This window comes from Heteronotia binoei, chromosome 9, assembly GCF_032191835.1.
Source record: "Heteronotia binoei isolate CCM8104 ecotype False Entrance Well chromosome 9, APGP_CSIRO_Hbin_v1, whole genome shotgun sequence".
Lineage (NCBI taxonomy): Eukaryota > Metazoa > Chordata > Lepidosauria > Squamata > Gekkonidae > Heteronotia > Heteronotia binoei.
This window is the reverse complement of record NC_083231.1, coordinates 123814570-123838129: the sequence shown is the minus strand read 5'-3', so window position 1 is coordinate 123838129 and position 23560 is coordinate 123814570. Positions and strand designations below refer to the sequence as shown.

General features: G+C 51.8%; 1 protein-coding gene across 1 annotated transcript; it reads right to left on the bottom strand.

Moving 5' to 3' along the window:
• Positions 1-2109: 2109 nt before the first annotated feature.
• On the bottom strand, positions 2110-21748 carry NAGK (N-acetylglucosamine kinase). Its single transcript, XM_060247217.1, has 10 exons — positions 21565-21748; positions 19366-19450; positions 17990-18088; positions 16496-16637; positions 14605-14715; positions 11345-11457; positions 9967-10054; positions 7387-7484; positions 4519-4597; positions 2110-2412 (listed from the first exon to the last, which is right to left on the bottom strand). The coding sequence occupies exons 1-10, from the start codon at positions 21594-21596 to the stop codon at positions 2234-2236; spliced, it is 1026 nt and encodes a 341-aa protein (XP_060103200.1). The 5' UTR covers positions 21597-21748; the 3' UTR covers positions 2110-2233.
• Positions 21749-23560: the final 1812 nt, after the last annotated feature.

Below are 23560 nucleotides of genomic sequence, written 5' to 3'. Positions count from 1 at the left end.
TCTCAGCCGCCTCCTCTCCTGGCTAAACATGCCCAGCTCTTTTAACCTTTCCTCACAGGACTCGGTCTCCAGACCCCTCCCCATCTTTGTCGCCCTCCTCTGGACCTGTTCCAGCTTGTCTATATCCTTCTTAAAATGTGGTGCCCAAAACTGAACACAAGACTCCAGGTGAGGTCATACCAGAGCAGAGCAAAGCGATATCATCACATCACGTGATCTGGACACTATACTTCTGTTGATACAGCCCAAAATTGCATTTGCCTTTTTAGCCACCACAACACACTGTTGACTCATGTTCAGCGTATGATCCACTAAGACCCCGAGATCCCTTTCCCACACTGCTAAGACATCCCCCATCCCCCATCCTATAACCATGCATTGGATTTTTCCTACCTAAATGCAGAACTTTACATTTATCCCCGTTAAAATTCATGCTATTGATTTTAGCCCAGTTTTCCAGCCTGTCAAGGTCATCCTGGATCCTGTTTCTGTCGTCTTCTGTGTTTGCAACCCCTCCCAATTTAGTATCAGCTGCACATTTAATAAGCATTCCCTCTATTCCTCTACTCAGCCAGGGCTGCTGTGAGATTGCTCCTCACCAGTTTTGTGGGCGGAGGGGGAGAGACCAGGCCTGGAATCCTTGCATGAAGATCTTGATGGTGGCGCTGGCCAGTTAGAAGAAGAACTGCAGATTTATACCCCACCCTTCTCTCCCAATCAGAGGCTCAGAGCAGCTTACAATCTCCTATATTTTTCTCCCCCACAACAGACACTCTATGACAGGGGTGGCCAATGGTAGCTCTCCAGATGTTTTCTGCCTACAACTCCCATCAGCCCCAGCCACTGGCCATGCTGGCTGGGGCTGATGGGAATTGTAGGCAGAAACATCTGGAGAACTACCGTTGGCCACCCCTGCCCTATGACGTAAATGGGGCTGAGAGGACTCTCACAGCAGTTGCCCTTTCAAGGACAACCTCTGCCAGAGCTCTGGCTGACCCAAGGCCATTCCAGCAGGTACAAGTGGAGGAGTGGGAAATCCAACCCAGTTCTCCCAGATAAGAGAGCTGTGGCTGACCCAAGGCCATTCCAGCAGCTGCAAGTGGAGGAGTGGGGAATCCAATCCGGTTCTCCCAGATAAGAGCTCTGGCTGACCCAAGGCCATTCCAGCTGGTGCAAGTGGAAGAGTGGGGAATCCAACCCAGTTCTCTGAGATAAGAGAGCTCTGGCTGACCCAAGGCCATTCCAGCAGGTGCAAGTGGAGGAGTGGGGGAATCCAACCTGGTTCTCCCAGATAAGAGAGCTATGGCTGACCCAAGGCCATTCCAGCAGGTGCAAGTGGAGGAGTGGGGGAATCAAACCTGGTTCTCCCAGATAAGAGAGCTATGGCTGACCCAAGGCCCTTCCAGCAGGTACAAGTGGAGGAGTTGGGGAATCCAACCTGGTTCTCCCAGATAAGAGAGCTCTGGCTGAGCCAAGGCCCTTCCAGCAGGTACAAGTGGAGGAGGGGGGAATCCAACCCAGTTCTCCCGGATAAGAGAGCTCTGGCTGACCCAAGGCCATTCCAGCAGGTGCAAGTGGAGGAGGGGGGAATCCAACCCGGTTCTCCCGGATAAGAGAGCTCTGGGTGACCCAAGGCCATTCCAGCAGGTGCAAGTGGAGGAGGGCGGAATCAAACCCGGTTCTCCCGGATAAGAGAGCTCTGGCTGACCCAAGGCCATTCCAGCAGGTGCAAGTGGAGGAGTGGGGAATCAGTTACCAGCAAGCTTTTGGAAATTAGCAGAAGAAATGGATTTGGTAGATGTATGGAGAACAAGACATCCCAATTCCAAAGACTTTACTTATTATTCCTCCCGTCATCAAACCTGGTCAAGAATTGATATGTGTTGGCTTTCGGCAAGTTTGATTAAAGATCTAGTTGACAAAGAAAATCAAACAAGAGTTATCGCAGATCATAGCCCTGTAACGATAAAGCTAAAAGGTCTACAGAAGAGAAAATTATGGAAGTTAAATACTTCAATTTTGAATGATGTGTGAGGAAGTGAGCAGATGCTTTGGGCAGTGTGCACGTCCCCCGCCCCCTCCCCCTCGTCACTCCACGGTTATCCCTGCTGTGAAAAATTGCTTCGTTTATTGGTGAATTTAAAGAAACTTGCTTTTACAAAAAGGAAACCCCCCCCCCAGTCCAGATGTGCTTCCCTTTGAAACGGCAGTGAGAAAAGTGGGCTGGTGCCCCCTAGGAGAAGGTGTGTGTGTAGAAGACGTCCACGTTGGCCGCGTAGTCCAAGGGTAGGGCTTGCCCGATATGCTTGGCCCCCAGACTTGCCCCTCCCAGGGCTGAGGAGTGTTTCAGCTTCAGGAGGCTGAATCTGGAGAAGGTGCCGCAGCGGTGCTCGCTGAGGATGCCAGTGAACCCTGGAAGCGGAGAGAACCAGCAGAGAGTCTCAGGGTGGATGCCTGGAAGGACCTCCCCTCTGCCGCAGTCTCCATGGAGCTGCCATCCCTGCAGGAGGGACACACAGGCAGCTGGTGACTGCAGCAGAAGGCAGCTTGAAGATGGAGCAGAGGTCCATCAGTGGCTCTTAGCCACAGGGTATTGTTGGAACTCTCTGTCCGGGGCAGGGATGCTCTGTGTTCTTGGTGCTTGGAAGGGGGGGGGCACAGTGGGAGGGCTTTTAGTGTCCTGGCCCCACTGGTGGACCTCCTGATGGCACCTGGGTTTTTTTGGCCACTGTGTGACACAGAGTGTTGGACTGGATGGGCCATTGGCCTGATCCAACATGGTTTTCCTTCTGTGACACTGAGTGTTGGACCAGATGGGCCATTGGCCTGATCCAACATGGTTTTCCTTCTGTGACACAGAGTGTTGGACTGGATGGGTCATTGGCCTGATCCAATATGGCTTCCCTTATGTTCTTATGTGACACGGACTGGATGGGCCATTGGCCTGATCCAACATGGCTTTCCTTATGTTCTTATGTGACATAGGCTGGATGGGCCATTGGCCTGATCCAACATGGCTTCCCTTATGTTCTTATGTGACACAGAGCGTTGGACTGGACGGGTCATTGGCCTGATCCAAAAGGGCTTCCCTTATGTTCTTATGTGACACAGAGTGTTTGACTGGATGGGCCATTGGCCTGATCCAACAGGGCTTCTCTTATGTTCTTCTGTGACACAGAGTGATGGACTGGATGGTCCACTGGCCTGATCCAATAAGGCTTCTCTTATGTTCTTATGTGACACAGAGTGTTTGACTGGATGGGCCATTGGCCTGATCCAACATGGCTTCTCTTATGTTCTCATGTGACACAGAGTGATGGACTGGATGGTCCAGTGGCCTGGTCCAACATGGCTTCTCTTATGTTCTTATGTGACACAAGAGTGTTTGACTGGATGGGCCATTGGCCTGATCCAACATGGCTTCTCTTATGTTCTTATGTGACACAGAGTGTTGGACTGGATGGTCCACTGGCCTGATCCAACAAGGCTTCTCTTATGTTTTTATGATCTCTTATTCTTGGTGCTTGGGAGGCAAGAGTGAGAGGGCTTCTGGAGTGCTGGCTCCACTGGTGGACCTCCTGATGGCACCTGGGGTTTTTTTGCAGCTGTGACACAGAGTGAATGGTTTGGGCCACTGTGTGACACAGAGTGTTGGACTGGAGGGGCCATTGGCCTGATTCAACAAGGCTTCTCTTATGTTCTTATGGAGCAGAGGTCCCTCAGTGGCTGTTAGCCACAGGGTATTGTACATATATGAAGCTGCCTTATACTGAATCAGACCCTTGGTCTATCAAAGTCAATATTGTCTACTCAGACTGGTAGCAGCCCTCCAGGGTCTCCAGCTGAGGTTTTCCACACCTATTTGCCTGGACCCTTTTTAGTTGGAGATGCCGGGGATTGAACCTGGGACTTTCTGCTTACCAAGCAGATGCTCTACCACTGAGCCACCGTCCCTCCTTGATGAACTCTCTGTCTGGGGCAGTGATGCTCTTTATTCTTGGTGCTTAGGAGGGGGGCACAGTGGGAATTCTAGTGTCCTGGCCCCACTGGTGGACCTCCTGATGGCACCTGGGCTTCTGCCCACTGTGTGACACAGTGTTGGACTGGATGGGCCATTGGCCTGATCCAACATGGCTTCTCTTCTGTTCTTATGGGTGGGAGAAGCTCCCCAGGGTCTCTGACTGAGTAGAAAATACCTCAGTGGGCCAAGGGTCTGCAGAAGGCAGTTTCATGATGTCAACATGATGTAAAACCAGCTGCTCGTCAGAAGCCACTCTACCCCTCGTCTCTATGGCTAGCCTGGCTCTGTTTGATTTGAAAGCAGCCTTGAGCACCACAGTTCCATCCAGGGGCGAACTCTTGTGTTAAACCGCACTAGCGTGGCCACGTATCTCCTCCCTCTTTTCTGGTTCACCATTGTAACCCCTACCCTCCACTCCACAGCACAGGCAAACCTGACCCCCCCCCCCAAAAAAAGTGAAGCTCGCAAAATCCACCCCACCCCCAAACTCCGCTCACCGTCTTTCATCTTCTCCCAGCTGTTCCAGACAGATCCCACGCACAGAATCGGCAGCCCCAGTTGGCCTTGGAAGAGGCTCTTGGAGAGATGAGAGAGAAGAGTGCTTTTTTTTAGCAGGCTACCCAAGGCCACCTTGTCGGGGGCTGGGGGGGGCAGATCGAGAGGGGTCACCCTGTGTGAGTCGGTCTGCTGCGGCAGAAAAGAGCTGGACTTGAGCAGCACCACAAAGACTCACAAAATTCGTGGCAGGGAAGGAGCTGTTGTGAGTCACTCCTCTTTAAGGCGCTGCTGGGCTCCTGCTTTTTTCTACTGGGCTGGGGGGAGTGGTTAAAGGTACGGGGGTCCTCCCTCCCGGGAACCGCCTTGGCTTACTCTTGTGTCGCTTCCACCTGCACTTTTAGCCTGTACTTACAGATACTCTGGAAACCAGGGGTCGTTTTGTAGAAAAATAGGTGGTGGAACTCATTAGCATATGCTCCCCCACCAGCAACCCGACGCAAGAAAGGAGAGCCCCGGGCGGGCGAGGCCTGCTTGGGCTGGCTAGAGATCCAGCCAGCCCAAGCAGGCCTCGCTCACGTGAGGCTTTCCTTGGCCACCCCCGTTCCCAGTCAAAAGGCCAGCAAGTCACCCACCAACCAAAGTCACATAAGAGGTGGAGAAAGAAGATGATGATGATATTGGATTTATATCCCGCCCTCCACTCCGAAGAGTCTCAGAGTGGCTCACAATCTCCTTTACCTTCCTCCCCCACAACAGACACCCTGTGAGGTAGATGAAGATATTGGATTTATATCCCGCCCTCCACTCCGAAGAGTCTCAGAGCGGCTCACAATCTCCTTTCCCTTCCTCTCCCACAACAGACACCCTGTGAGGTAGATGAAGATATTGGATTTATATCCCGCCCTCCACTCCGAAGAGTCTCAAAGCGGCTCACAATCTCCTTTCCCTTCCTCCCCCACAACAGACACCCTGTGAGGTAGAAGAAGAGATTGGATTTATATCCCGCCCCCCACTCCGAAGAGTCTCAGAGCGGCTCACAATCTCCTTTCCCTTCCTCCCCCACAACAGACACCCTGTGAGGTAGAAGAAGATATTGGATTTATATCCCGCCCTCCACTCCGAGGAGTCTCAGAGTGGCTCACAATCTCCTTTACCTTCCTCCCCCACAACAGACACCCTGTGAGGTAGATGAAGATATTGGATTTATATCCCGCCCTCCACTCCGAAGAGTCTCAGAGCGGCTCACAATCTCCTTTCCCTTCCTCCCCCACAACAGACACCCTGTGAGGTAGATGAAGATATTGGATTTACATCCCGCCCTCCACTCCGAAGAGTCTCAGAGCGGCTCACAATCTCCTTTCCCTTCCTCCCCCACAACAGACACCCTGTGAGGTAGATGAAGATATTGGATTTATATCCCGCCCTCCACTCCGAAGAGTCTCAGAGCGGCTCACAATCTCCTTTCCCTTCCTCCCCCACAACAGACACCCTGTGAGGTAGATGAAGACGTTGCATTTATATCCCACCCTCCACTCCGAAGAGTCTCAGAGCGGCTCACAATCTCCTTTACCTTCCTCCCCCACAACAGACACCCTGTGTGGTAGATGAAGATATTGGATTTATATCCCACTCTCCACTTCGGAGAGTCTCAGAGCGGCTCACAATCTCCTTTTCCTTCCCCCCCTCCCACAACAGACACCCTGTGAGGTAGATGAAGATATTGGATTTATATCCTGCCCTCTACTCCAAAGAGTCTCAGAGCGGCTCACAATCTTCTTTACCTTCCTCCCCCACAACAGACACCCTGTGAGGTGGGTGGGGCTGGAGAGGGCTCTCACAGCAGCTGCCCTTTCAAGGACAACCTCTGCCAGAGCTATGGCTGACCCAAGGCCATGCCAGCAGGTGCAAGTGGAGGAGTGGGGAATCAAACCCGGTTCTCCCAGATAAGAGTCCACACTCTTAACCACTACACTAAACAGGCTTCTCCAGGGGTTAATGAGGGTTGCTGGGGGTGTGGCAAAGCCCCTGGTGGCCGGCTGGCTGCCCGCTCTCCTAATCCAGGGATTGTTATGCAGCTGCACCTCCTATTCCATGGAGAAGGTAGGTGGGGAGGAGGAGGAGGAACCCTCAGAAAAGTTCAGGAGCTATGCTCCTGTGAGCTCCTGCTGAATCCGAGGCCTGCTGGAAACTAAAGAAAGGCACCCAGGAAGCAGCCCTGGGCAGGGGGTGGATTTTAAACACTGGCTGAAGGACGATGCACACTTGGGAGTTGACAGGACACTGGGTTGCCCCGCCTTGCTCTTCTCAAGGCCGTAATGGGCAGGTGGAACCAGAAGGTGCCTCCTACCCAAAGGTCCTTCCCCCACAGCTTGGATCCACCCCAGAGGCCCTAACAGCCCCACAAAGGTCACGCAGGCTTGAGTACGTCACTGCCACATTTGCAAGCCGCCGGGGCAGTGCGATATCAGGTTTGCGGGAAATCATGTCTTTGCTGTTTAGAAGATGTTGAATTAGGGTTGCCAGCTCTGGGTTGGGGGATTCCTGGAGATTTGGGAGCGGAGCCTGGGATGGGTGGGGCTTGAGGGGCAGGACCAATGCCACAGACTCCACCCTCCAAAGCGGCCATTTTCTCCAGGGGAACTGATCGCCGGAGTCTGGAGACCAGTTGGGATTTCAGGCGATCTTCAGTCTGCCCCTGGAGGCTGCCAGCCCTACGTGGTGAAGAGGAGCCGTTTGGGGCCCCCCCAGGAAAGGTGTGGGCTTCTTCCTCCAGAGGACCCGCTTTCCAAAAGGTTTTCTTTTCTCGCACATCACACTTTGCCCGCTCTCCTTATTTCCCGCGCCAGCTGTTCAAGGCTGCAAGTTACCTTGTCAATTTTGGGCAACACAGCTACGATGTGTCGTGCCAAGACCTCCCCAGCCTTGTTGAACATGTACCCGCACAAGGGGTCTCCGGCCTGGGCTCCTGCAGAGAGAAAGAAAGGGAACGCTGGCTCAGCCAAACTCCAGAGCCCTGGAGAAGGGGGTAAGGTCTGTGTCACACACCAGTCTGGGAAGTGTCAAATTTTGTTGTTCTGTCACACAGTTGAGTCTGGCTCTTTGCGACCCCCTGGACCAAGTCGTGCCAGGCCCTCCTGTCTTCCACCATCCTCCGAAGTCTGCTCAAATTCATGTTTGTTACATCAGTAACGCTGTCCAGCCATCTCCTCTTTTGCCGTCCCCTTCTTCTTTGGCCTTCTATCTTTCCCAGCATCAGGATCTTCTCCAGAGAGTGCTCCTTTCTAATTTGGTGGCCAAAGTATCTGAGCTTCCGCTTCAGCATCTGACCTTCAGGGAACAGTCTGGGTTGATTTCTCTTAGGACTGCCTGATTGGATCTTCTTGCAGTCCAAGGGACTCTCAAGAGTCTTCTCCAGCACCACAACTCAAAAGCAAATTAGGACATTTTAAATCCATATCCCTCTAATAAAAGATTTGTGATTGGTTGATCTCATTTCTGCAAGCTCAGTGGGGAAAAACAAGTCTTTGCATGCACCCAAAAGGCCAAACTACAAAATTAAGGCCAGGGACTGTCTGGTGCATATGTCAGCATTTTTAAAGACCACATTGCTAAGAACATAAGAACCTAAGAGAAGCCATGTTAGATCAGGCCAGTGGCCCATCCAGTCCAACACTCTGTGTCAAATAAGAACATAACAGAAGCCCTGTTGGATCAGGCCAATGGCTCATCCAGTCCAACACTCTTTGTCACATAAGAACATAAGAGAAGCCACGTTGGATCAGGCCAATGGCCCACCCAGTCCAACACTCTGTGTCACACAGTGGACAATATATATGTGTGTGTGTACATACGTATATATGACATGATAGAGGTTTACAAGATGATGCATGGGATGGAGAAAGTAGAGAAAGAAGTACTTTTCTCCCTTTCTCACAATACAAGAATTTGGGGGCATTCGATGAAATTGCTGCGCAGTCGGGTTAAAACGGATAAAAGGAAGTCCTTCGCCCAAAGGGTGATTAACATGTGGAACTCACTGCCACAGGAGGTGGTGGCGGCTACAAGCATAGCCAGCTTCAAGAGGGGGTTGGATAAAAATATGGAGCAGAGGTCCATCAGTGGCTATTAGCTACAGTATATATAATGTGTGTGTGTATATATGTGTATATGTATGTATGTGTGCGTGTGTGTATATATATACACACACACACACACTCACATATACACATATTGGCCACTGTGTGACACAGAGTGTTGGACTGGAGGGGCCACTGGCCTGATCCAACAGGGCTTCTCTTATGTTCTTATGTGACACAGAGTGTTGGACTGGAGGGGCCATTGGCCTGATCCAACAGGGCTTCTCTTATGTTCTTATCTACACACACACATATACATACATACATACATTATACACACACACACACACACACACACATACTGTGGCTAACAGCCACTGATGGACCTCTGCTCCATACTTTTATCTAATCCCCTCTTCAGTTTTCCTCCTTATACCAAGAGATGCTGCTGCTGCACCAACCCAGCCCTGCAACAGGTTTGCTGACGCTGCTTTTGGGCATGAAACATTCTCCAGATGTCTAATCCCCCCATCCGTGTGTTTAAGCAGGGAAAACTTTGGGGTTCTAAAACAGGTTTCCAATCCACCAAAGTTTCAGTGGTCAAGGGGAGGCAAGAGGCCTGATAGGTGTCATTTTGGACTTGTTTCACCCATCAGATTCCTGGAGAGAAGAAAAGGAAACCCAGTTCTCCAAAAGCAAGGAAGGCGGGAGGGCCTTGATGCGTCACTCCCATCTTCAACCTGAACACTGTCTGAAAAACTATTTTATTACAACCCCACACAACATCCTGGAGGAGCCGTTGCCCATCTTTTTTTTGTGTGTGTGTATGCCTGGAAGTCATGGTTGTCTTCTGGTGGCCTCTCCTAGGGCCTGGATGTTCAGAGAAATGGCTTTCTAATGCCTGCCCCTGTGTCCCAGCCCTGGTATTTTTTGGTGGCCTCCAATCCAGGGCTTTTTTGTAGCAGGAACTCCTTTGCATATTAGGCCACACACCCCTGATGTAGCCAATCCTCCTGGAGCTCACATTAGGCCCTGGACTAAGAGCTCTGGAAGCTCTTGGAGGATTGGCTATCTCACAGGTGTGTGGCCTAATATGCAAAAGAGTTCCTGCTACAAAAAAAACACCCTGGATGGGAGACCACTGCTCTTCAGGGTGGTTAAAAAGCTGGTCTGTGCCAGGGCTTGAGTCCCCAGTCTGCCATGAAGCTCGAGGGAAGGAGTGGGAGGTTTGACCTTATGTCATGTTCTCTCAGCCTAACCTACCTTACAGGGTTGTTGTGATGAAATGCAAGAGCAGATAACACTGACCCACCACCCAGAGAGGAAGGATGGGATGAGAATGTGACCGAACTCTGTCCGCCTCTTACCTACCTTCCGCCAGCTTCTGGCAAAATCCTGCAAACTTAGACTTCTCAAAGGTTCTGTAGAGATGCGTCAGAAGCCCCATCCGGTCCGAGACCTGTGGAAACCCAGAACACCAGCATGGCTGTGAGACTTCCCATCCCTCGGGCACCTGGAACCATTCCAAGCTCTTCATAGTGCAGGAATCCTTACCACCCTGCCCACTGTAGGCCAGAAGTAAGGACTATGGAGGGGGCAGAGGTGGGGGTCCAGGACTGGAAGAGAATGGCTGGCCTGAGTCACCAAGTGACCTTAAGGCAAAGGTGACAATTTGACCAATATTCTTCTGGCTCATCCTCTGAGGCAGCAGGTTAACTTCACTTCTGGTGAAGTAAAGAAGTTTTGACCTACAAAAGGGGACGCATGAAGCTGCCTTATATCGAATCAATTCATCCGTCTAAACCAGGTGGCCAAACTTGCTTAACGTAAGAGCCACATAAAGAACATAAGAGAAGCCCTGTTGGATCAGGCCAGTGGCCCCTCCAGTCCAACACTCTGTGTCACATAAGAACATAAGAGAAGCCCTGTTGGATCAGGCCAGTGGCCCCTCCAGTCCAACACTCTGTGTCACAAAGTGGCCACTATGTGTGTGTGTGTGTGTATATGTATACACACACACACACACACTGTGGCTAATAGCCACTGATGGACCTCTGCTCCATATTTTTATTCAATCCCCTCTTGAAGCTGGCTATACTTGTAGCCGCCACCACCTCCTGTGGCAGTGAATTCCACATGTTAATCACCCTTTGGGTGAAGAAGTACTTCCTTTTATCCGTTCTAACCTGACCGCTCAGCAATTTCATCGAATGCCCACGAGTTCTTGTATTGTGAGAAAGGGAGAAAAGGACTTCTTTCCCTGCTTTCTCCATCCCATGCATAATCTTGTAAACCTGTATCATGTCACCCCGCAGTCGACATTTCTCCAAGCTAGAGTCCCAAGCGTTTTAACCTTTCTTCATAGGGAAAGTGTTTCAACCCTTTAATCATTCTAGTTGCCCTTTTCTGCACTTTTTCCAATGCTATAATATCCTTTTTGAGGAGTGGTGAGATAGAATAAACAACAGATGTTTGAGAGCCACAAGACAAGAATGTCAGAGGAAGGAAGAAAATTGATGGAGGAGGGAGGTGGAAAGAAAACAACTTTAAATGCATTCTCCAAGCCAGCCAACGGGCTTTGGGAGCCACACGATGTGTGTGAAAGAGCCACCCTTGGTCTAAACCCAATAATATTTCCAGGCAGGCGTGATGTTTTGTCGTCCTGTGCTGCTCTGTTACCAGCACCCCCCCTCTCCTTCCAGAGGACCAAATTGCAAAAAAGGCAACCCACATTCTGTGTGGAAACTACCTGGAAATAGTCGAACATGGCTTGCTTGACGTAGTTGATGTCATGGGGCGGCACTTCCAAGTTGTCCAGGCCGTCAAACACGATCTTCACTGCCTGGTGGGCAATCCAGTAAGCTGCAAGACAACAAGAGACCATCGAGCCTTCTGCCCTAGCCCCGCCTTCCCCTCCCATCCTGGGCCGAGGCCTTCCAAGAACAAACGGCCAGAAATGGAGGGATGGTGGCTCAGTGGTAGAGCATCTGCTTGGGAAGCAGAATGTCCCAGGTTCAATCCCTGGCATCTCCAACTAAAAAGGGTCCAGGCAAATAGGTGTGAAAAACCTCAGCTTGAGACCCTGGAGAGCCGCTGCCAGTCTGAGGAGACAAGACTGACTTTGATGGACTCAGGGTCTGATTTAGTAGAAGGCAGCTTCATATGTTCAAATATCTTTGCCTGCCCCACCGCTAACTGGGAAAGCAACATAACATGGCTGTTGAGGCAAAAGAATTCTTCTTTAGCCTCCAGAAAGTCATTGGCTTACTGGAAATCTCAGCTGTGAATGCTGTCCGCCAGATGTTTTCAGGAAGTGAGTGAGGAGGGCTTTTGACTGGCCACTGGAGATCTGATTGGCTGGGCAAATTGAAATGCTTCACAAGATCTGCATTGCTGTCAGATCATAGAATCATGGAGTTGGAAGGGACCTCCAGGGTCATCCAGTCCAACCCCCTGCACAATGCAGGAAACTCACAAATGCCTCCCCCTCAATTCACAGGATCTTCATCGCTGTCAGATGACCATCTAGCCTCTGTTGAAAAACCTCCAAGGAAGGAGAGCCCACCACCTCCCGAGGAGGAAGCCTGTTCCACTGAGGAACCGCTCTCACGGTCAGGAAGTTCTTCCTGATGTTGAGCCGGAAACACTTTTGATTTAATTTCAACTCATTGGTTCTGGTCCTACCTTCTGGGGCCACAGAAAACAATTCCACACCATCCTCTATATGACAGCCCTTCAAGTCTTTGAAGATGGTGATCCTCTCACCTCTCAGCCGCTTCCTCTCCAGGCTAAACAGCCCCAGCTCCTTCAACCTTTCCTCATAGGACTCGGTCTCCAGACCCCTCACCATCTTCGTCGCCCTCCTCTGGACCCATTCCAGCTTGTCTATATCCTTCTTAAAATGTGGTGCCCAAAACTGAACACAATATACCAGGTGAGGTCTTACCAGAGGAGAACAAAGCGATACCATCCCTTCACGTGATCTGGACACTAGACTTCTGTTGATACAGCCCAAAATTGCAGTTGCCTTTTTTAGCCACTGCATCACACTGTTGACCCATGTTCATCTAGTCTCTGATTAAAAACCTCTGTTTAAAAACTTGCAACCCTTTGCATAGAAAGCAGCTGCTCTGCCCTTAAGCCTGAGCCCCTTGCTGCTCTTGGCTCCTTCTGGCACTCGGCCTGTATTCCACAGCAGCAACAAGGCTTTTGACGAGGGAATTCCTGCTCTCCAGGCATTTTCCAGCACAGAACGAAGGTAGAGAGAGAAGTCGTTTTCTCCCTTTCTCACAATACAAGAACTCGTGGGCACTCCATGAAATTGCTGAGCAGTCGGGTTAGAACTCATAAAAGGACATGCGGAATTCACTGCCACAGGAGGTGGTGGCGGCTACAAGCATAGCCAGCTTCAAGAGGGGATTGGATCAACATCTGGAGCAGAGGTCCATTAGTGGCTATGAGCCACAGCATATTGTTGGAGCTCTCTGTCTGGGGCAGTGATGCTTGGTGCTTGGAGGAGGGCAACAGTGGGAGGGCTTGTAGTGTCCTGGCCCCACTAATGAATCTCCTGATGGCACCTGGGTTTTTGGCCACTGTGTGACGCAGAGTGTTGGACTGGAGGGGCCACTGGCCTGATCCAACAGGGCTTCTCTTATATGACACAGAGTGTTGGACTGCAGGGGCCATTGACCGATCCAACAGGGCTTCTCTTATGTTCTTATGTGACACGGAGTGTTGGACTGTAGGGGCCACTGGCCTGATCCAACAGGGCTTCTCTTATATGACACGGAGTGTTGGACTGCAGGGGCCATTGACCGATCCAACAGGGCTTCTCTTATGTGACCCAGAGTGTTGGACTGCAGGGGCCATTGACCGATCCAACAGGGCTTCTCTTATGTGACACAGAGTGTTGGACTGGAGGGGCCACTGGCCTGATCCAACAGGGCTTCTCTTATGTTCTTATGTGACACAGAGTGTTGGACTGCAGGGGCCATTGACCGATCCAACAGGGCTTCTCTTATGTTCTTACGTGACACAGAGTGTTGGACTGGAGGGGCCATTGGCCTGATCCAACAGGGCTTCTCTTATGTTCTTATGTGACACAGAGTGTTGGACTGGATGGCCCATTGGCGTGTTCCAACATGGCTTCTCTTATGTTCTTACGTGACACAGAGTGTTGGACTGGAGGGGCCATTGGCCTGATCCAACAGGGCTTCTCTTATGTTCTTATGTGACACAGAGTGTTGGACTGGAGGGGCCACTGGCCTGATCCAATAGGGCTTCTCTTATGTTCTTATGTGACACAGAGTGTTGGACTGGAGGGGCCACTGGCCTGATCCAACATGGCTTCTCTTATGTTCTTATGTGACACAGTGTTGGACTGGAGGGGCCGTTGGCCTGATCCAAGATGGCTTCTCTTATGTTCTTATGAGACACAGTGTTGGACTGGATGGTCCACTGGCCTGATCCAACATGGCTTCTCTTCAGTGCCAGATTAAACCCTCTGGAGGCCCCTAGGAAGTTGGAATTTTGGGGGCCTCCTAGCAAATTATCTCAGAGTCTTTGAACCCACCCCACCTCCCATGGCCCCCGCTGCAGCCTGCCGGCACCTTCTTAAAAGCCCCTTTTACTAAGTTGCAAGGGAGAGGCAGAAAAAGGCAAACTTGGCGACAACGCCAGCAGCAGCCGCACCAGGCAAGTTGAGAAAAGAGCAGCTCAGTTGCTGGCTGCGCGTGAAGGCTGGGAGGGCTGCAAGCAGAGGGGAAACTGGAGGGAAGAGGAGCCAGCCCAGGGCCCCTAAAGGTGTGGAGGCCCATAGGCCAGTGCCTACTCGGCCTCAGTGTTAATCCGGCTCTGCTTCTCTTATTTTCTTATGATTCAGCCCAGCTGACCTGAGCACTCCAGCAACACTCTTTGTCCACAACGATGAAGCCCGCCAGTGAATTCAGCGGTGAAGAAAAGCCAGCCCCGAAGCAACCCTGGCTGATGCCTCCCAGCCCCACGGCTCACCTGACCCCTCGTCCCCCATCATGTGTCCCCATCCCCCGCAGCTGATCTGAGAGCCGTCGGGGTTGATCAGCTTGCAGTTAGAGCCGGTTCCAGAGATGAGCACCACTCCGCCTGCGTGGGAAGAGAAAGGAGAGCTTTGCGAGCCCCAGTGCAGCCAATGCCTCAGGGCCACTGGGGGGAGGTAGCTGTGAATTACCCGCACTGTACACGGGGTTGGACTAGATGCCCCTTGGGAGTCCCTTCCAGTGCTATGCTCCTATGTATACCCACAGCCGAAGGTTACTTGTTGGTTGCTGCTGCCTTCTCCGCTCTCTGACCCACTTCCCCTCCAAACACAGGAGATTCCAGCGTGGCCCCTGGGGGTACAGCACTGAAGAGGACCTTCTCCACTGTGACGGAAGCAGTCAGGGTCTGTTCCCAGCTAAGCTCCACCCCACCTTTGGGACCGAACTGGCTTTCATGACTCCAGTCGACTGAGAGTTTTTTCCAAATGCTAACCGCTTTGGAAAGATCTTATTGGGGCCTCAGCCGCAGTCCTCTAGTCGCTGAATACTGCCATTTTGCAAGACAGTGGGAAGAACCCCATGCTGCTCTATGCATAAGACAGGAACCTCCCCGTTTACTTCTTAAGTTCTGGTTTTCAAAATCCTCAGGGCTTTTTTTGTAGCAGGGACTCCTTTGCATATTAGGCCACACACCCCTGATGTAGCCAATCCTCCAAGAGCTCACAGGGCTGTTCTTACAGGGCCTACTATAAGCTCTTGGAGGATTGGCTACATCAGGGGTGTGTGGGCTTATATGCAAAGGAGTCTCTGCTATAAGAAAAAAAGCCCTGAAAATCCCCATTTCCATGACTTCACTATTTGTTTGATGATGAAAACAGTGTGAACCTCTAAGGTAGGCACTCCTTCACAGCATCTTTCCGGATGTAAGGTAAATCAGGAAGTTTGGGGATACTTAAAGACAAGCAAAACATATTCCAGCATAGAGTCAGGTAGCAGCTGTGTCGGTCTGAAGCAATGGGACAAACTTTGAATCCGAAGAAGTGTGCTTGCACTTACACCCAGCATTAAACTTTGTTAGTCTTAAAGGTGCCACTGGACTCAAGCCATCTTCCAACATACACCTTTGTGAATCAGCTCAGAAAGGCGTTCTGGCTCACAAACACCTGTGCTGGAATACGTCTTCCGCATCTTGTTGCTGCTGCAGACAAACCCCGCCCCCTACGTGGAGTTATTTCTAGACATGTGTATTTTGCCATGCCTTCAAGTTGAATACTGACACTCAGTTTAAGCATTCTTCGATGCGCTCGGATGCCGAAGAGCTGAACTGGCTAGGAAATTTTCCTAAACCTGAGCAGCCACCCCGGTTGTGCAAGCTCAGGTGTAACAACATTCACTGACATACAAAGAAGACTATTGACACATGCTGAACAGTATGTACTCTGCGACTGGATTGTGCTGTGTGAAATGGCAAGATTCACTTGTGAATTATTGCTAAAGTGTACTGACCACTGTTCCCTCTAAGCTGAGTTAGTGTGAGCTAGCTCGCAGTTCTTTAGCCTCTGGCTCACATATTTTTTTTGACAGCTCAGGAAAAATGGCCCCAGAACAAAATGATTTATGCAGAAGCCAAATCACTTGCTCACAACTTTAATGCCAGTAGCTCGAGAAGCAGAATTTTTGCTCACAAGACTCCACAACTTAGAGGGAGCATTATTCAGCGTGCATGAAAGCCTTCTCAGTCTGGCAAAAACTGCAGAGGATCGGACTGCTCTTGTGCAGCTTCCAGCTCAGCTCTTTGCTAGACCACTTTCTGGGAACCCTGCACTCCCCCCCCCCCACTTGACCATCTACGCAAGTGACTCTCTCACCCTCCAGCCCTCTCTTACCGCGGTCGGTTGCAGTGGCCATGGCCCCAGTAGCATCGGTGGTGATGTAGTAGCTCTCGCTGAGCTGGGGGTAGCGTCTCCTCAGCTCCTCAATCAGCTTCTGGATGGCTTCTTTCTGCTCTCCTCCACTCAGGGACAGACCCTAAGAACATAAAAGAAGCCATGTTGGGTCAGGCCAGTGGCCTTTCCTATCCAACACTCTGTGTCACACAGGGGCCAAAAAAAGCAAGTGCCATCAGGAGGTCCACCAGTGGGGCCGGGACACTAGAAGACCTCCCACTGTTGTCCCCCCACCCCAAGCACCAAGAATACAGAGCATCACTGCCCCAGACATAAGAACATAAGAGAAGCCATGTTGGATCAGGCCAATGGCCCATCCAGTCCAACACTCTGTGTCACATAAGAACATAAGAGAAGCCCTGTTGGATCAGGCCTGTGGCCCCTCCAGTCCAACACTCTGTGTCACATAAGAACATAAGAGAAGCCCTGTTGGATCAGGCCAGTGGCCCATCCAGTCCAACACTCTGTGTCACATAAGAACATAAGAGAAGCCATGTTGGATCAGGCCAATGGCCCATCCAGTCCAACACTTTGTGTCACATAATAACATAGGAGAAGCCCTGTTGGATCAGGCCAGTGGCCCATCCAGTCCAACACTCTGTGTCACATAATAACATAAGAGAAGCCATGTTGGATCAGGCCAATGGCCCATCCAGTCCAACACTCTGTGTCACACAGTGGCCAAAAACACCAAGTGCCATCAGGAGGTCCACCAGTGGGGCTGGGACACTAGAAGCCCTCCTACTCTTGCCCCTCCCAAGCACCACGAATACAGAGCATCACTGCCCCAGACATAAGAAAAGCCATGTTGGATCAGGCCAGTGGCCCATCCAGTCCAACCCTCTGTGTCACACAGTGGCCAAAAAACCCAGGTGCCATCAGGAGGCCCACCAGTGGGGCCAGGACACTGGAAGCCCTCCCACTGTGCCCCCCTCAAGCACCCAGAAGACAGAGCATCACTGCTCCATACAGATGAACATAAGAGAAGCCATGTTGGATCAGCCCAGTGGCCCCTCCAGTCCAACACTCTGTGTCATATAAGAGCATAAGAGAAGCCCTGTTGGATCAGGCCAGTGGTCCCTCCAGTCCAACACTATGGGTCACACAGTGGCCAAAAAAACCCAGGTGCCATCAGGAGGTCCATCAGTGGGGCCAGGACACTTGAAGCCCTCCCACCGTGCCCCCCTCAAGCACCCAGAAAACAGAGCATCACTGCCCCAGACAGAGGAACATAAGAGAAGCCATGTTGGATCAGGCCAGTGGCCCATCCAGGGTAACAGGAAAAACCTGTCTCTGCACCCCCTGGTTTTGCCTGGCCAATGGCTGTCCCACTCTCTCCGTTCAGAAGGGAGCCCCCGAGATGGGGAAAATGTGAAAACAGGCTGGGCCCCCGTCTGGGAGGAAGGAGGAGCCGGGAGGGGTGGGGACACTCACCAGGGAGCGCAGGGGAACCTGCACGTCAGCACCTGCCTTCCCTTTGGCTTCGCGCACCAGAGCCTCGATCCGTTCCAGGCATTTGTCTGAGCCGACCAGCTGCTCGGGAAGAGAACAGAACCGAGAATGTCTCTGTTATGGTCGGTAACATCCAAACGCTCAAGCCCTGCTTAAGTTCTGCCCCCACTGCAACTTGCCCCTCCCAGCAGCAGAGAGATTGGGGGAGGGGGGGGGAGGAGATTGGATTTATACCCCGCCCTTCACTTGGGAGTCTCAAAACATATTACAGTCTCCATCCTCTCCCCACAACAGATACCCTGTGAGGCAGGTGGGGCTGAGAGAGGGCAGTCTGGTGTAGTGGTTAAGTGTGTGGAGTCCTATCTGGGAGAACTGGGTTTGATTTCCCCACTCCTCCACTTGCAGCTGCTGGAATGGCCTTGGGTCAGCCAGAGCTCTCGCAGAGTTGTCCTTGAAAGGGCAGCTGTGAAAGCTCTCTCAGCCCCACCCACCTCACAGGGTGTCTGTTGCGGGGGAGGAAGGGAAAGGAGATTGTGAGCCGCTCTGAGACTCTTCGGAGTGGAGGGCGGGATATAAATCCAGTATTATTTAGAGAGCCAGTTTGGTGCAGTGGTTAAATGTGCAGACTCCTATCTGGGAGAACCGGGTTTGATTCCCCACTCCTCCACTTGCAGCTGCTGGAATGGCCTTGGGTCAGCCAGAGCTCTGGTAGGAGTTGTCCTTGAAAAGGCAGCTTCTGTCAGAGCTCTCACAGCCCACGTACCTCACAGGGTGTCTGTTGTGGGGAAGGAAGGTAAAGGAGATCGTGAGCCACTCTGAGATCCAGAGTGTAGGGTGAGATATAAATCCAATATTTTATTATTGAGAGAGCCAGTTTGGTGTAGTGGTTAAGTGTGCGGACTCTAATCTGGAGAACCGGGTTGATTCCCCACTCCTCCACTTGCACTTGCTGGAATGGCCTCTGGCAGAGCTGTTCTTGAAAGGGCAGCTGCTGGGAGAGCTCTCTCAGCCCCACCCGCCTCACAGGGTGTCTGTTGTGGGGGAGGAAGATAAAGGTGACTGTAAGCTGCTCTAAGACTCTGAGATTCGGAGTGGAGGGTAGGATATAAATCCATTATCACCGTCGTCTTCTTCAGAAGGAGAGCATCTGGTCCCAGGTTCAATCCCCGGCAGCCTCTCCAGTGAAAGGACCAGGCAGGAGGTGATAAGAAAAACCTCCCTCTGCCCGACACCCGGAGAGGGGCTGCCGGTCTGAGCAGACAAGATCAGCCTTGATGGACCCCGAGGGCTGATTCAGGCAGTCCCTTGTGTGGTTTTGACCTCCCCCCCTTGTGGTATGTGGAGGGGCAGCTCCTTACCCAGTGGTTGGTGCAGGGCCCCTCGCTCTCCGCCACAATCTTGCCATCTTGCGAGATCAGCACCACCGTGGAATGGGTGGCCCCCCTGCAGAGAAAAGAAGCCGCTCAGACCACCCGCCCAGGAGACCCAGGGCCCGTTTCCAGCTTAAGGTTTCAAGGCCGGCCTTTCCTGTCCCTGAGGCTGGGAATGTGGAGGGGGCTCATCCAGACTAATGCAATAAGAGGAAGCTGCTCAGGTGCTGCGGCTGACACATCTCCGGGGGCAGGGAGTTCCCCTGGCTGCCTGCCTCTGTGGGGATGCATGGGAGCTCCCAGCAGCCTTCTGGGGGTTGCCAACTCTGGCTTGGGCTACTGCTGGAGCTCTGGAGGTGGGAGCCGGGATGTGATTCCATGGACCGCCCCCCCCCCCCAGCCAAAGCTGCCACATGCACAAAGCAGCAGCCACCACAGAACTCCAGCTCCCGCCTGGAGGTTGGCAACGCCAAGCCAGCTGTCCCTGGTCTGAGGGGAGAAGGGGGCGGGCCTCAGGTGCTGCTGGAGCAGGAGTCGGACCTGCCTCCAAGCAGTGACCCCTCCTAGCTGAGTTCGCGTGCGCTAGCTCACAGTTCTTTAGCTTCCGGCTCACAATTTTTGTCTCAGGAAGGATGGCCCCAGAGCAAAGCCACTGATGCAGCAGCTCACAGCTGGAACGCCGGCAGCTCACCAAGTAGAATTGTTGCATGCAAGGCTCCGCAGCTTAAAGCAGGGGAGGCCAAACTGTGGCTCTTTCATGGATACTACGGCTCTCAAAACCCCCTCTGCCCTGTCAGCTGGCTTGGAGAAGGCATTTGAAGTTAAAGTTGCTTTCTTTCCACCTCTCCTTCCCCGTCTATTTTCCTCCCTCCCTTCCTTCCTCTGACATTCATGTCTTATGGCTCTCAAACATCTGATATTTATTCTGTGGCTCTTAAATTAAACAAGCTTCCTCGGGAGGTGGTGGGCTCTCTTTCCTTGGAGGTTTTTAAACAGAGGCTAGGTGGCCATCTGACAGCAATGAGGATCCTGTGAATTTAGGGGGAGGTGTTTGTGAGTTTCCTGCATTGTGCAGGGGGTTGGACTAGATGGCCCTGGAGGTCCCTTCCAACTCTAGGATTCTATTCTATGATTCTAAGTTTCGCCACCCCTGGCTTCCAATTCCAAATACCTTTATTGGCATAGAAATAAAAAGTACAGCATAGTAAATTTACATGAAGTTTCAGCTATAAAAACCAGTCAAATATCAAGAAGGGGAGCTAATCTTTTGCTCCCTGATTGTTATGGCAGCCAAAAGGTACTTTGCAACCAGGCTTGTGATATGGGAACACTGGTCAGATAGCAGGGGGAAAAACCCTAACTTTGCTTCAGGTAATCCATAAAAATTAGACAGAATAGGTTTGATTATGCAGTCCCGCCCTTCCCCATAAAAATCACAATTAAGTAAGACATGGGCGACCGTTTCAAGGTGCCTTCCATTACATGGGCAGACTCTATCCCGATAAGGGCCATTGGCAAACCTCCCAGACAATACCGCTGAGGGTAGAACATTGAGTCTTGCTAACATAAAGGAGCGGCGTAACTGGGGTGGAGTAATCTGCGGAAGGGAGGCAGCAGGCAGCCCGTGATCTGGGAAGATGCCAAATACCAAAGGGGAAGAAGTTTTATGTCCAGAAGAAGAAAGGGACTGTTTCTCAATATCTAAGATCCTCTGTGTCAGGCTTCTGAATGCCTGCGTTTCACTTCGCGTCCAGGGGCCCACCTGTGGAATGCATTTGCTCCTGGATCTGACTCTGCCGAATGGAAACGAACAAAGCAGGAGTCAAGCGGCACCTTGAAGACCAACCAATCGGTCTTCAAGGTGCCACTTGACTCCTGCTTTGTTCAAGGTGCAGCTTGACTCCTGCTTTGTTCAGCCGCTTCAGACCAACACGGCTGCCCGCTTGGCTCTATGGAAGCGGCAAGGAAGCGATCTGCTGGCGTCCTGTGGCTGGAACGAGCAGCAGCCGTGGCTTCGAGAGAGAGAGAGCCCTGCTTGCAGGCGCCGCGGCTCCGCCAGAGGGCCCTGCCCTGCCCGGCCTTCCCCGCTCGCTTCCCGGCCTCTCCAGCGCCAGCCGCAACCCGGCCAAGGGGCGCCCGCCGGGCAAGCCAACCCCCCGGGGAAGGCGGGAGAGCGCCCCCTCTTACCCCTCGACGCCGCCGTAGAGCGCAGCCGCCATGCAGCAGGAGGAAGCAGCAGCCGCCGGAGCCCTGCCCAGCGCCGCCCCCTCCAGCGCCCGGGCCGCCTGCGCAAGGCTCCTCTCCTCCTCCCAGCACGAGCGGCGAGCTTTGGGCAGGGCGAGGGGCTGTGCACGGACGGACGCAGGAGGGATCCGGGCGCGCCCTCGGGCTGCCCGCGCCAATTCAAGAAGCAGCTGGGGGCGTGGGGCGGAGCCAGGAGACTTTGGGGCGGAGCCAGGAGACATATGAAGCTGCCTTCTACTGCGTCAGAACCTTGGTCCATCAGAGATTTTAGATGATATAAAAAGGAAAGAAGAGTTAAGGAAATCACCAGGAAATAAAACTTGCATCCCAGACCACTCTTCATTCTCAACCAATTAAGACATTGCAACAACAATTATCTATGTTAATGGTAAGAGAAATGGAAACAAGATAAATTTTGAATCTGCATATAAACTGGGGAAATGGTTAGCATATATATTGCAAAAAAGAAAGAGAAAATAAAATGGTACTGAAAATATAGTTAGATACTGTGGCCATACAAAAAGTTTTTTTTCCCAGTATTGTTCAGATTTCTATAAGTCATAATACTTTACTGGAAAAAAAGATGATTATATTAAAAAACAAACAAACAAACCAATATTTACCCAAGATCACAGAATAACATATGAACATATGAAGCTGCCTTATACTGAATCACTTGGTCCATCAAAGTCAGTCTTGTCTTCTCAGACTGGCAGCGGCTCTCCAGGGCCTCAAGCTGAGGTTTTTCACACCTCTTTGCCTGGACATTGGAGGCGGAGCCAGGAAACATTGGGGGCAGAGCCAGGAGACTTTGGGGGTGGAGCCAGGAGACTTCAGGGAGGAGCCAGGAAACTTTGAGGAGGAGCCAGGAGACTTTGGGGGTGGAGCCAGGAGACATTGGGGTGGATCCAGGAGACTTTGGGGCGGAGCCAGGAGACATATGAAGCTGCCTTATACTGAATCAGACCCTTGGTCCATCAAAGTCAGTATTATCTTCTCAGACTGGCAGCGGCTCTCCAGGGTCTCAAGTTGAGGTTTTTCACACCTATTTGCCTGGACATTGGAGGCGGAGCCAGGAGACATTGGGGACAGAGACAGGAGACTTTGGGGGTGGAGTCAGGAGAGATTGGGGTGGATCCAGGAGACTTTGGGGAGGAGCCAGGAGACATTGGGGGCGGAGCCAGGAGCAAGAGTGTGACAAGACTCATTGAGCTCCCAAGGGAGGTCTGGCCAGCACGCTTAAAGGGACTAAGCAGCAGTCCGGTTGCGCCTTGAAGACCGACCAAGTTTTATTCAGAACGGAAGCTTTTGAGTGCTAGAAGCACACTTCATCGGACAGTAGGCTGGAATGGCAAGCAGTCCTACATATAGCGAGAGGGGGCAGTGAATTCGTATGCAAAATCATGGGAATGTTTGTTAGCAGATTAAGAGATTAAGTGTCCATCACGTTTAAAGGGACCACACACCTTTTAAATGCCTTCCCTCCATTGGAAATAATGAAGGATAAGGGCGCCTTCTTTTGGGCCTTATAGAACTGGACCCCCTAGTCCAATCTCTTTGAAACCTGGAGGGTGTTTTGAGGAGAGGCACTGGATGCTATGCTGCAAATTTGGTGCTTCTACCTAAAAAAACAGCCCCCCCCCCAGAGCCCCAGATACCAGCAGATCAATCATTATACCCTATGGAAGTTGGTCTCCGTAGTGCCCAGCAGACATTTCCTCCCCACCCCACGGTGTTCTGATGACCCTGAAGTGGGGGGAGGGCCTCCAAACCAGGGAATCCCCTGCTCCTACCTGGGGATTGGCAACCCTAGTTTTAATGAAATGTTATACTTTTTTTTTGATGTTGAATTGTTATTTATATTGATTCTATTTGTTCCTGGTTTTATGTTGTGATCTGCCCTGAGCCCCCTTGATGGGAGGGCGGAGTATAAATTTAA

Excerpts from the sequence above, each read along its gene's own strand:
- NAGK (XM_060247217.1), bottom strand. The coding sequence starts at position 21,596 with ATGGCGGCTGCGCTCTACGGCGGCGTCGAGGG. Across the intron at positions 19,451-21,564 it reads CTCTACGGCGGCGTCGAGGG|GGGGGCCACCCATTCCACGG; the intron begins GTAAGAGGGGGC and ends TTTTCTCTGCAG. Across the intron at positions 7,485-9,966 it reads TTGCCAGAAGCTGGCGGAAG|GAGCCCAGGCCGGAGACCCC; the intron begins GTAGGTAAGAGG and ends TTCTCTCTGCAG.